This window comes from Alosa alosa, chromosome 5, assembly GCF_017589495.1.
Source record: "Alosa alosa isolate M-15738 ecotype Scorff River chromosome 5, AALO_Geno_1.1, whole genome shotgun sequence".
Taxonomy (NCBI): Eukaryota; Metazoa; Chordata; class Actinopteri; order Clupeiformes; family Clupeidae; genus Alosa; species Alosa alosa.
The window spans coordinates 2,443,832-2,457,239 of NC_063193.1; the positions used below are offsets into that span (position 1 = coordinate 2,443,832).

At 38.1% G+C, this 13,408-nt stretch overlaps 1 protein-coding gene across 5 annotated transcripts in view; it reads right to left on the minus strand.

The window, feature by feature from the left end:
* ap1b1 (adaptor related protein complex 1 subunit beta 1) overlaps positions 1–13,408 on the minus strand; it is a 79,610-nt gene that overhangs the window by 4,831 nt on the left and 61,371 nt on the right. For all 5 annotated transcript variants that reach the window (XM_048244014.1, XM_048244013.1, XM_048244012.1 and 2 more), the window contains 4 exons: positions 2,859–2,996; positions 2,317–2,462; positions 2,079–2,208; positions 171–255 (listed from right to left, as the gene is read on the minus strand). In XM_048244014.1, the coding sequence (XP_048099971.1) occupies positions 171–255; positions 2,079–2,208; positions 2,317–2,462; positions 2,859–2,996 (499 nt within the window). The remainder of the gene's footprint in view (positions 1–170; positions 256–2,078; positions 2,209–2,316; positions 2,463–2,858; positions 2,997–13,408) is intronic.

Here is a 13,408-nt window from a genome sequence, read left to right on the forward strand (position 1 = left end):
TCTGCCAATACATGCATAAGAAATGTAATTAGGACACATTAGATCTCTTAAAGCATTTTCCTCAGGGTATCCCAATGAGCACATTATGTTCTTTTCAGAAACTATCTTTCAAGAAGACTTGAAAAAAGTTCCATCAGAGCATGTGAGGCTACAAACAAATGTTCGCTCACCCATTTTCCCTTCCTCCACAAAAAGGATGCTGATAGGGTACTGGCAGCTGAAGTAAAAGACATCAATGTTGTTCTTCACAGCCACCTGTCATATAGTGAGGAGAAGCACATTCATTTTAACACTCTGTAAAGCGCCATGAGACATGTGCAATTTCAAGCAGCATTTCAAAACTTTTAAACTCATTTCAAGTTAACAAAAAACCTTTTCATAGTAATGCAAAGTGTATATTACAACAGTTCTCTGCGTGTCACTGCACACAAAAAACAATCCCAAGCTTTGGTGCACTATGCATCTTTGTCATACGCTTAAGTGAGATGACAAGTGATCATTTCTGTGAAATGAGCGCAATGCTTATTTATAGAAACACTACAAATGAATAGTTCTATTCAGAAAAGGTGCCGATTTCCACGCATCCTTTCAACAAAGCATAGATGAAACCATATTGAGAACCAGTGCTCTAAACAACCTGTCCGCTGGTAGTTTTACAAAGTTATATTGATTGATATATCACACTAATTACCACAAGGGTTAGCGTATAGTCCAATAGAGCCTCAGGACAACTGTGAAGTGGGGTAGAAATGCAAATTAGCAGAAAATGATAGTTCAGGAGGTGCGGTTTCATACTTTAAAGGGTGCCGCATTTCCAGGGTACGCCCCTTTTCCACCACATAGAATCTACCAAAAATGCTGTTTTAAAGATAAGCATGGTTGTATTTGACAGATTAAAATGACAGGCCTATAACAGCAGGCCTACCAGCTGTTTTGAGATAAGGATATGTTTATCTCATTTGAATAACTTGATGATAGAAAAGACATTTTTAGACCTGGCAACCTAGATGAAATTTCTTGAGAACTACCTCAAACCAGGAACGTTGGCCTTCATGTACTGTATGCAGCCAAAAACAGACCTAACAACATAAATGTTTAAGATCCGTTTTAAAGCCTAATCTTGATCTATGAAAAAAAAAAAAAAAAAAAAAAAATCACTGGTGTTGATAGACTAGAGACCAGAAAATGGACATCCACAGTCCTTTTCTATCATGTCTGGTTCATTGTTACCTCTTTTCAATACATTATTAATTGATATCAATTTCTTTTGTGAAGATGTTATCCTGTTATGTCGGTTTCTTTCTGCTTCTCTCGTGACTGGCCATTAGCTGCAACTACTACTTTGGTAGCGATTTTGGTCGTAATTTTTCCTATCGACAGTACTCGGCGACGTCTAGCGATCAAGATCCATGTAAAAATCGGCCAGATTTCTCCTTTAATGTACCCATCCCTGCACAGGAAATTACTTCCATACAAACATCCTATGGTCATTTCAGTATACTTCCTGATTGGTTTGATGATCAGATAGATAGATAGATAGATAGATACTTTATTGATCCCCAAGGGGAAATTCAGCAAAGGTATTTACACCAAGTAAGGAAGTTCATGGTTTACAAAAGGTTAAAAGTAAAGTAACAGATCATATTTCAAATATGTTTTGCTTGCATAAAACGAAAGAGTCAAAGCATAAACTGCTCACAATGTAGATTGCGGCAATGTGGTTATCACAGAACAAAGATCTGATACTCCTTATTTCATAAAAATAAATTACTGTACAAGAACCTTTCTTTAGGAAATCAGATAGTTAGGCCTATTTCATTACATAATCAGAACTTTGTTATGGGAGAAATGATTGTGTTTGTTAAAAATGACATATATCGGTTATCGTTTTTTGAAAAACTCAAATATCAAAATCGGTATCAGCCTCCAAAATCCAATATCAGTCAGGCTCTACCACACGGTTTTATAAATCTTAATATGTTTGCACACACATAAATTCTGAGGTTTGGACGTATGCAATTTTGAAGGAATCTTACACCAACTTTTACAAATGAAGCCCCAGATTTTTGAAAATGTACCTGCAAGTTGTTGAGGGGCTCCATCTTCATGACGGGTCCAACGTTGCTGAGGGGAAGGCTGATCTCAGTGGTCTGATTTGGGCTAAGGGGAGTGAGGACCTGAAGAGGCCCAGCAGGGGCTAATCCAAAACTAGGACAAGTAAAAAGAAAATGTAATAAAAATAAAAACATGTGAGGAGAGTAATTAATTAGTGACAGTATAATTTGGATAAATCAACCAAATTAAGTCATGCCATACCTATTCCTGTTGAACTGGATAGCAAAATCTGTCATGACACTCATGGCCTTGTTGGTGAGGGAGAGCTCCATCTGTATGACACCAGCACGGCGAGCAAATGTGCCTGAAATCTCAAGACCCTTTGCCTTCATTGCAGGAAGCCATATCTAGATATGAGAGAGATATTTAACTGAGATGATATTTTGAATAGAAATGTTTTGTTTACTTTACATAAAATCTAACCACAATACATTACATGACCAACTAAAATCAAACAGCGGTTGCAGGAGCTCTTGTTTAGCTCCACAAATGCATTCAGAGCAGCCTCATAACACAGATAGAGATCTTCTATGGCCATCATATGAAACTATGAACAGTAATTTTTAGGTTTTTAATCAAATTTTTCATATTTAATATCCAGTCTACAGTATGAGTCTTATCTGGGGAAGTACATTTCTTAATACTCCATTTTCAAGGAATCGCCACAATACAAAATATCCTCAAGATGCCTAAAACAAAAGATGAGCACTTGGATTAGTTTAAACCAATTTTGCAGGACTCACAGTTTTTGGAACTACAAAAGCTCCTGTTGGCATACCAACACCCCCGCCCAAGTCAAAAAGATCATCCAGTCCGCTGCTCACAGGAGCACCAAGAGATGCTGGCATCACAACAGGTGCTGATGCCAGACCAGCGCCCATCTGTAGTGGGGAAAGAGCAACAATTTATTTACATTTAAATCAATAAAGGGACAATTAAGAAGTCTAATCAGCAGGTCATTTAGCGTGTTTCCATCCAACTTCGTAATGCACATTTAATCTATTTGAATAAGAAATCCTGGTTGGAAACATGTGAAATGCACATCAAAAATTCTAATGCGCATCTTATATTTGATTTGCTAGAGGGGGGTGCGCTTAAGGTATAATGCAAATAAGGTAGATGAAAACTAATGCTGTCAGTTAAACGCGTTATTAACGGCGTTAACGTAAACCTATTTTAACAGCGTCAATTTTTTTAATCGCGAGATTAACGTTCTTTTTGGTCGAAACAAACGTTGTAGTTTTTTTACATGCTGTTGCAACAACTAGTAACGTTAGAACAGCTACAACACCACACAAGATTCAGCTAGACCGGAAACTAAACAATACACACTGACGAATGGAATGGAACGTTGTATGTGCTGCACTTACACGCCCCCTAAGGGAAAGATGACTGTTTGGATATAATGGAAACCTATGCTGCATCGAAGTGGGGAGCGAAAAGGGCTTATACTTACTAAATCTTGAAACAAACGTGAATAAAAGGCACAAAATAAGGTTGGCGTAAGAGTTATCTGTGTGTTTATGGGATTAATGTGACCATTATGTTCCTATTTGTTGCTCTTGCAGTTTACTAACAGGAGTGTCATGAATGCATAGGCACAGTCAAACTGCCCGTGGCTGACTATAACTAAGTTCGGCAAGCTTAACTTTACATGTCATAACATCAACTAAACATAAGTCACACATTCATTCTATCACTTTTAATATGAACATAGCCTATTTCCTACAACTAGGTGAGATAGTTGGCTGTTATACTAAAGTTCCACAGTTAACTAGCTAGCAAACTAACCGTTTTACATGGGATATTATGGTAAGTGTAGCTTTGAATGTCCTGTGAACTGTCACTAGATGTAATGTCAACGTGTGATTACTAGCTGTCTTTCCCATTGAAATCAATGGTATAATGTTAACTTGTCTTCCACTAAAATGGGGCGTGCAGATTAAATGCATCTTTTTATGATGATGCGTTGTTAGTAGGCAACGTAAAGGCATGATGCTGCACACACTTGTTTGAGTTAACGAGCTGGCCAAAGAGTAGTAGCCTAGGCTGACGCATTAATCGTGTGCCGCCAAAGATTTTTTCACCGTCACTTGTTCTGTTATCAACAATCCTCCAACTATTCTGACTCTGGCTCTATGTGGCTTTAATGCACCGTTTCTTGTCCTCAAACTGCCAGACACTTCCTAGCAAAGATTCTAGCGCGTAGCGCTCTAGAATCTTTGCTTCCTACTAGCAAATATTCTAAGAACTTTATTTCCTCCTAGTCCTCCTCCTGTAGTCATGGAGATAAACACCAACGCAGTTCTGAACTCCCGGTGGTCGGCTGAATGGTCTTTTAAATTGCTGTGGACACCAATGCCGACATGAGTGCGATGCACTCTGCTTTCGACATTCATTTACATTAGATTCCATTCTTTTCAAAACTCTGCACACCAGCATCGCACTTTGCCGTCGTGTAAATCACGATTCAGTTATATTTGGTTGACGCCGCTCCATAAAATCCATTGTTCATTCAGTGTTTGACTTCGGGGCTAATGTGTGTGGCAAGTGACAGTGCACCATAGACATAGGCTTATAAAATGGCAGTGCACTCATGTCGAAAAGTTCCTTATTACAGTGCATGAAAATGCACTGTACTGTTCTTCCTAGGCTTCTTATTAGAGTGCATGAAAATGCACTCTACTGTTATCCGATTTCTTCTTCTTATTACAGTGCATGAAAATGCACTGTACTGTTATTCCAAGGCTTTTTCTTCTTCTTCTTCTTCTTCTTCTTCTAACGCAGTTAATGCAGCTTAAACCGTGTAGCGAAAACTTCATTCAAACTATGTTACGTTAGGTCTTACTTAGGACATGTGGGCTTTGTATTTTTCAACTTTGTAACTTTTATACTTTTTAAACTATTAATTAAAACTAGTCAAAATTTCCCCATAGACTTAACATGGGCTGATGACATCACAATAGAGCCGTTAAGCAATTAGAATCCTATGGCAGGTGTTCGGGCCACCTGGACCAACTGCCAGTCTCAGGCTTTAAGCATACAAACTGGCCCTATTAAGACTACACATCCTGTTCAACTGCTTCCTCTGCCAAAAACTGTTTCAAAATAAAAGTCCTCACTACAATATTTCACTGTTAAACAATTTAGCGCTTTTAAACTACTGAACTTTTTTAACTGTTCAGCCATTGTAACTGTTACTTGTCATCAACTATGACTCCTACCCACTGTAGCTAGTTAGCTAAGTTAGCTAAGTCACATGGTTAGCATAGTTAACATGCTAGCATGTTAAGATGCTAGTTAAGCATTTTAACAAAACTGCTAAAAATGATTAGCTAAGTTAACTAAGTCACATGGTTAGCATAGTTAGCATCTTTAGCATGTTAACATGTTAGTTAACATTTTTAGCAAAACTACTTTATAATGATTAGCTAAGTTAGCTAAGTCACATGGTTAATAAAGTTAGCATGCTAACATGCTAGTTAGCATTTTTAACAAAACTGCTAAAAATGATTAGCTAAGTCACATGGTTAGCATACTTAGCATTTTAACATTGTTAACATGCTAGTTAGCATACTTGGTTAACATTATTATCTTTGTTAACATAGTTAGCATAACTGCTAGCAAACATTAGAGCCATTCCAAGTGTCAGTTATCGTCAACTATCTACCTAAATAATTTAACCATTTAAACTATCCACTTATTTAACTGTTCAGTCATTCCAACTATATTAAACCTCATCTACCTAGCAACCAATTTAGTTTGTTTTTACTCTGTATGATATTTTACATCATATTTTTGCATTTTCATGCACTGTATTTCCTTCAGGAAATGCTTTTCTAGTTCTTCTTCCTAACGGCTTTTGTCGTTTAATACAGCTTCAACCGTTTAACTTAGAAACTTCATTCAAACTGTGTTGCGTGGGTCTTACTTATGTGACTTCAGCTATGTATTTTTCAACTTTGTAACTTTTTTATACTTTTTTTAATCTATTAATTAAAACTACTAAAATTTCCCCATTGACTTAACATTAGATTATGACATCACAATAGAGCAATTAAGCAATTAGAATCTATGCCAGGTGTTCAGGCCACCTGCAGCCACTGTCTCAGGCTGTCTCAGTCTTTAAGCATACAATATGGCTGTATTAAGACTACAGATCCTGTTCAACTGCTTCCTGTGCCAAAAACTGTTTCAAAATAAAAGTCCTTTACTACAATATTTCACTGTTAAACAATTAACTGTTAAACTACTGAACTTTTAACTGTTCAGCCATTGTTGTAACTTGTCATCAACTATGACTCCTACCCACTGTAGCTAGTTAGCTAAGTTAGCTAAATCACATGGTTAGCATAGATTAACATGCTAGCATGTTAGCATGCTAGTTAGCATTTTTAACAAAACTGCTAAAAATGATTAGCTAAGTTAACTAAGTCACATGGTTAGCATAGTTAGCATGCTAGCATGTTAACATGTTAGTTAACATTTTTAGCAAAACTACTTATAATGATTAGCTAAGTTAGCTAAGTCACATGGTTAATAAAGTTAGCATGCTAACATGCTAGTTAAGATTTTTAACAAAACTGCTAAAATGATTAGCTAAGTCACATGGTTAGCATGCTAGCATTTTAACATTGTTAACATGCTAGTTAGCATACTTGGTTAACATTATTATCTTTGTTAACATAGTTAGCATAACTTTCTAGCAAACATTAGAGCCATTCCAAGTGTCAGTTATCGTCAACTATCTACCTAAATAATTTAACCATTTAAACTATCCACTTATTTAACTGTTCAGTCATTCCAACTATATTAAACCTCATCTACCTAGCAACCAATTTAGTTTGTTTTTACTCTGTATGATATTTTACATCATATTTTTGCATTTTCATGCACTGTATTTCCTTCAGGAAATGCTTTTCTAGTTCTTCTTCTTTCTAACGCTTTTTGTGTTTAATACAGCTTCAACCGTTTTAACTTAGAAACTTCATTCAAACTGTGTTTGAGGTCTTACTTATGTGACTTCAGCTATGTATTTTTCAACTTTGTAACTTTTATACTTTTTAATCTATTAATTAAAAACTACTAAAATTTCCCCATTGACTTAACATTAGATTATGACATCACAATAGAGCAATTCGAATCCTATGCCAGGTGTTCAGGCCACCTGCAGCCACTGTCTCAGGCTGTCTCAGTCTTTAAGCATACAATATGGCTGTATTAAGACTACAGATCCTGTTCAACTGCTTCCTGTGCCCACAACTGTTTCAAAATAAAAGTCCCTTTAAACTATCCAACTTTTTAACTGTTCAACTACTGTCAACTGTTCTACTGTTGTAACTGTCAGTCAACTATGACTCCCATCAACTGTATCCTCTGCCTTCAACTATTTCAAAATAAAAGTCCTAACTAGCTAGTTAGCATTATTAGCATTGTTAGTTAGCATTTTTTACATAGTTAACATTTTTTGTAAAACTGCTAAAAAAAACATGAGCTAAGTCAGCTAAATAAATTGGTTAGCATTAATAGCTTTGTTAGCATAGTTAGCATTACTGTGAGCAAACATTAGAGCCATTCCAACTGTCAGTTATCATCAACTATCTACCTATATAGAGCTTTTGAACTATTTGTCTATCAACACGCATTAAACTATCAGTCTATCAACAACTTTTAAACTATCTACATTTAACTTTTAAACTTTCAACATTTATTAAACTATGTGTATCAACTTCCATTAAACTATCAGTCTATTAACAACTTTTAAACTATCTACATTCAACTTTTAAACTGTCTACTTCTAAACTATCAACTTTTATTAAGCTATGCTATGTCTGTCGTAGCTTCATTTTCATGCACTCGTAATTCCCCGGAATTGCATTCTCTAGTTCTTATGCTTATTCTTATGCTAACGCATTTAATGCAGCTTCAACCGTTTAACGTAGAAACTTCATTCAAACTGCGTTGCGTAGGTCTTACTTAGGACATGGGTGCTATGTATTTTTCAGCTTTGTAACTTTTATAGTTTTTAATTAATAGTTTAAAAAGTATCAAAATTTCCCCATTGACTTAACATTGCCCTTTATGACATCACAGCAATTAGAATCTTCTGCCAGGTGGCCAGGCCTATTAAGCTGCTATTAAGACTACACATCCTGTTCAACTGCTTCCTCTGCCAAAAACTGTTTCAAAATAAAAGTCCTCACTACAATATTTCACTGTTAAACAATTTAACCCTTTAAACTACTGAACTTTTTAACTGTTCAACCATTGCTTACTGGTTAGCACTTCGGACCTGTAACCGGAGGGTTGCCGGTTCGAACCCCGACCAGTAGGCACGGCTGAAGTGCCCTTGAGCAAGGCACCTAACCCCTCACTGCTCCCCCTCGCCCGCTGTTGATGCAGGCAGCTCACTGCGCCGGGATTAGTGTGTGCTTCACCTCACTGTGTGTACACTGTGTGCTGTGTGTGTTTCACTAATTCACGGATTGGGATAAATGCAGAGACCAAATTTCCCTCACATTTGTGCATTTATGGGGGGTGATATCTTGTAGAGCAGGGAGTTGAGTTCTTATAGTACGTCAGCTGAGCGCACTACTCTCTGCAGAGTACTACAATCTCTAACTGTGGAGTTCCCATACCAGGTGATGATGCTACCAGTTAAAACACTCTCAACCACTGAAGTGTAGAAGGCCTTCATGATGGATGTAGAAACTTTGAATTTCCTTAGCTGACGAAGGAAGTAGAGTCGTTGTCTGGACATCTTCAGAACATATTGAGTATGAAGCCAAAGTATTCGGCACACGTCGCAAGTTTATACAACTAGTGCAGTGCCCTTTAAAAACATGCCATTCCTGTTGAAAACCTGTAGCCCAATTACATGCCCGCAGGTACAGTGGGCATCGCTTTCAAATGACCACTTCATTCGCGCATTACGCGGCGTGAAGCTGCGTGAAGCTTTAGTACCACTTTCAGCCACTGTGCCGCTCTGCCACTGTACATGGCTCTGCGTCCCTTACATAATTGTTGCGAGGTAATCCCAGCCCTCTGAATTCAATAACAAAATAAATCATGCATAATTAAACATTACCTCGATTTAGGCTACTTGGGTATGGCTTAAGGCTTGACTACACGGTGGTAACGAAAATCGAATCGAAATTTGCTGTCTACATTATTGTCAGTGTTTGGGTTAACGCCAACTACATAAAATCAAAACAGTAGTGTGATAATTGAGCCAGTAGAGAAATAACTGTTCAGAATTAATCTGTAGCCTTGGGTAGGCTTCTGCAGAAAACAATGTTGTTGCCGATTTAATACTATCTGGCGGCGTTTTTTAACAGGCTACGAATAGAGGCTTAGACAACTATGACCCACGTTTTGGTTTCGTAGAATTAATTTGCCCTACTTCTTGACTGCAATGTAGTCAATTGACTGCTTGACATGTCATTTTATTTTTCTGTACAATAAACAAATACATCTGCTTTATGCACAGAATTATTCATATTTGGCTGACTGCAGGCCGCCACTTCCCTCCCCATATTCCACGATTAAGATAGTATGAAGTGCTTTTTGTATAGGCTACTATGATAAAAAAATAGTTAAAACGAATAGCTATTTGCAATTTGACAAAACACTGGTCCTCATTTTGCGAATCTTTGAGGGCGATATGAGCCTGTTGCATTTAGTTAGATGTCCGAGTCACGATAATGTTTGAAAACCACTGGCTCGTAATCACAATAATTTAACACCGACAGTTGGATAACCTACTTCATCATGTCCCCATGCCTACATTTTTGTGAGTAGCATAGAGATCGTTAAAAACAATAAAGTATGGCTCTCCGTTTGGGACATCGAAAACTTATATTTTTAATAGACTACCGTCGAAGATGCTGACTTGCAAAAGCCTCGGGATAACACGTTATCTCCACTATCATCAGTCATGCCCCTTGATCAAAGTGGGGAATGAAATAAAAGTTTGAGAACCACTGGCTTAACAAGTTACCTACAGTCCAAAACACAGAATCTGTTGCAATATTCTGATGATCGGCGATGATGATCGGCAAATGTTTGTTTTCCAAAGTAAAAATTTCACTTCACCATGCACCTTCAACAATACCTGGCCTACCTGGTATCATTACAAACATTATTCTGTGTCCTAAAACTGGCATATTTTATGGCATTGTGTCATGTAAGTTCGTTGCAAAATCTAGAGAAATGTGTGAGGTGGTCAGCGGGGGACAATTGAGACACACATTGGATTGTGTTATTACTTGAACATTCCACACTATCCACAGCTGTGGTAGGCCTATCAGGGGCAGGAGGATTACTGTCAGCGCGGGCTTTATATAAAATTCTTCAACAGAAGGCCTCGAATGTTGTCTTGTTTGTGGGCTTTGCTTAGCTTCTGTATTCGGCTTCATTGAAAATGAGGGCTTCCCTCAATGACACTCCGAGAATAAATAAAGGTTGAATGAATGAATGAATGAATGCAGGCTTGCCCAAAAATAAAGGCATGTGGTTTGGCGCAGCCTACAGTAAATAACAGACCGCCAGAATGTGCGTTATGATGCTTTTACGAGCAAGATGTTTTGGTACCCTCGACACTGCATGTTCTTAAATAACAATGATCATCAGTAATATTAAACCATTAATTTGGGTAAATGGGCAAGCGTGACCACCTTGATTGGCTGATTATTGTAACGCGGGCATGATTCCAAACACCTCCCTTACGATGATGAGTGACAGGTGACAGGTCTCAGAATGTGTGCGCTACACAAGGACGGAAGATGATGAATAACTGGGGCCGTAGGCAATTCACAAAGGCTTTTATCTTACTACTACGAGTAGGCTACTCCTAAATCGCACTTAAAGATTTTAGATTGGAGTTTTCTCTTAAAAGTTATTCACAAAGCCTTTCAGACAGCTCCTAAACTAGGAGTGAGTCTTCGTGGCTATGGATGACGTCATTACTCATGCACGAGCTTGACTGAAGTGACCACCTTGATTGGCTGACGATTGTAACGCGGGAATTTCAAACACCTCTCTTCCGATGATGACTGACAGGTGACAGGTGGGAGAATCGTGCACTACACAAGTAGTCTTGAAGGACGGAAGATGATTAATAACTGAATAAAAAGGCCTAGCCTAAATTAATAAAGAGTAAGGCAAAACAAATAGCTTAGCAGCCTAATGAAACATAGGCCTATGGATTGATGCAGTAGCCTACCTTTGCAACATTATTAAATTAATCTGTCACCATATCCCTAGGCTCGTTTGCAAAGAAGAGAACATTTTAATTTGATTCACAATGAAACGTTACATTTAATTTACATGTTAACAATGAGTAGTTTTGGTTTGTTGTTGGTGGCGTTATTGCATCCCTTTTATGAATGCAAAATTGTTCCCTCATGATTGGAAGCTTCTGTTAGCATAGGCTACCCATTTCAAAACATCATAGCGTAAAATGCCACAAAAAGCTGTTTATGAATAGGTCTTAGTGAGTTAGGAGTCCTCTCGACTTAAGCTGTCCCAGACTTAGGTGCTACTTTTAGGTCTAAAATGCTTAAGAATTACTTTTTGTGAAAAAATTAGGAGTCCTAAAGTTAGGAGTGACCGCCCATTATTTTTAGGAGTTGCTCCTAAATTAAGCCAGTTAGGAGCTACTTTTAGCCTTAAAATTCTTTTGACGGCCCCTGAATAAAAAGGCCTAGCCTAAATGAATCAAGGCAAAACAAATAGCCTAGTAGCCTAATGAAACATACGGATTGATGTAGCATCTATTAAATTATTCTGTTACTATGCCTACGTTTGCAAAAGAGAACATTTTAATTTGAGTCACACTAATGTTACATTTAATTTACATGTTGACAATGATTAGCCTAGTTTTGGTTGTTGTTGGCGGCGTTATTGCATGTTAGTTATGCCTACAATGCAAAATTGCTTCCTCGCGATTGGAAGCTCCTGTAGCTGCATAGGATTTCAAAACCGCAGGTTTGTGAATAGGTCTGTGAATAAGGAGTCCTCTTGACTTCTTTTAAGCTGTCAGAGGTGGGAAGGTGTGATTTTTTTTTGGGGAGGGCGGGATTAACTGGGCACAATTGTCTGATGGCCCCCCTTCCCCCCAGCCAACGTGAATCGGGTGGTTAGTTAATAGGCCTATCGTGAAGATTTTTCCTGCCATCTAAGGCACGAGCGCATCTGTGAGGCCAAGCCTCACCAAGTAGCTCGTTTGTCTACAACTAACATTCCATATTAATTAAACTGCTTTATAGGCTATGCCGAAATAGTTTTCAACATTTTGAATATTAGTGTCAGGTGAATTGAAATGTTCTCAAAGTAGCCTTATGGCTGAAAGCTTAAGGCCCCCCTCCCGTCAAGCAATATAACCATACAAACGCGCTTCCTGCGCTCATTGTTTCAAAAGGAGTAATTTTGGCTTTGTCAGAACTGAAGAGCTGTGGACGGCATGGCACGGTATGCCCAATGAAAATAAATTAACGCAACGCAACACAACACAGACCCCGCTTCTCTCACGGCAGTCACTGACAGTAACCTAGAATAAATGCATGGGGAAAAACACTTCCCCATGAAAGACATCGTAAAACACTGAAAGTTAATATTTTGTCACTAGCAACATACATCTGTCCTTTGTCAAATGTAGCCTATGCGTAATTCTGCTTCATAAAGTTGAACAAATACATTTGCTTATTTCACAGAAAAATATAAATAGCCAGTCTACAGTGCAGAGTTGGTAAGTTATGGTAGGCCAACTTGCAGTGAACATACAAACAGGGGAAATTATTTCTCTTGCAGCTGAGTAGCCTCAGGTGCGCACGTGGGCATAAGGCCGAACATGCAAGCCAATGAATCGTGCTCTCACGACAATCAGCGCCGTTAAACTTAAATAGGTTAACATCACTCCAAGTTTGCCTTCAAGCAAGGAAAACGATGATTTTAAGATCTGTTTCGTTGGAAGGGCAAGGGGTAGCAACAGGGCAACACAGAGACAGGCCCGATGGCAGGGCTGTTATGAGAGTATTAAAATATGGGATATTCTACGGGAAAACATTAAAACGGCAAGACAGCGGGGAAAGTTAAAATCGTGATAAATCACGGAAAAAGTTGGCATATATTGTTTTAGGTCCCGTGCACAGGGATTATTTGTCATACTATTAATCACATATGATTATTTGTGAAATTGTGCAAACAGGCGCAACACATTTGAAAAGGAAGGACTGGTAGCATGCAAGCCCACGGGAAAGACTGATTTAAGAACGTTATCACAAAGTGTGTGGCT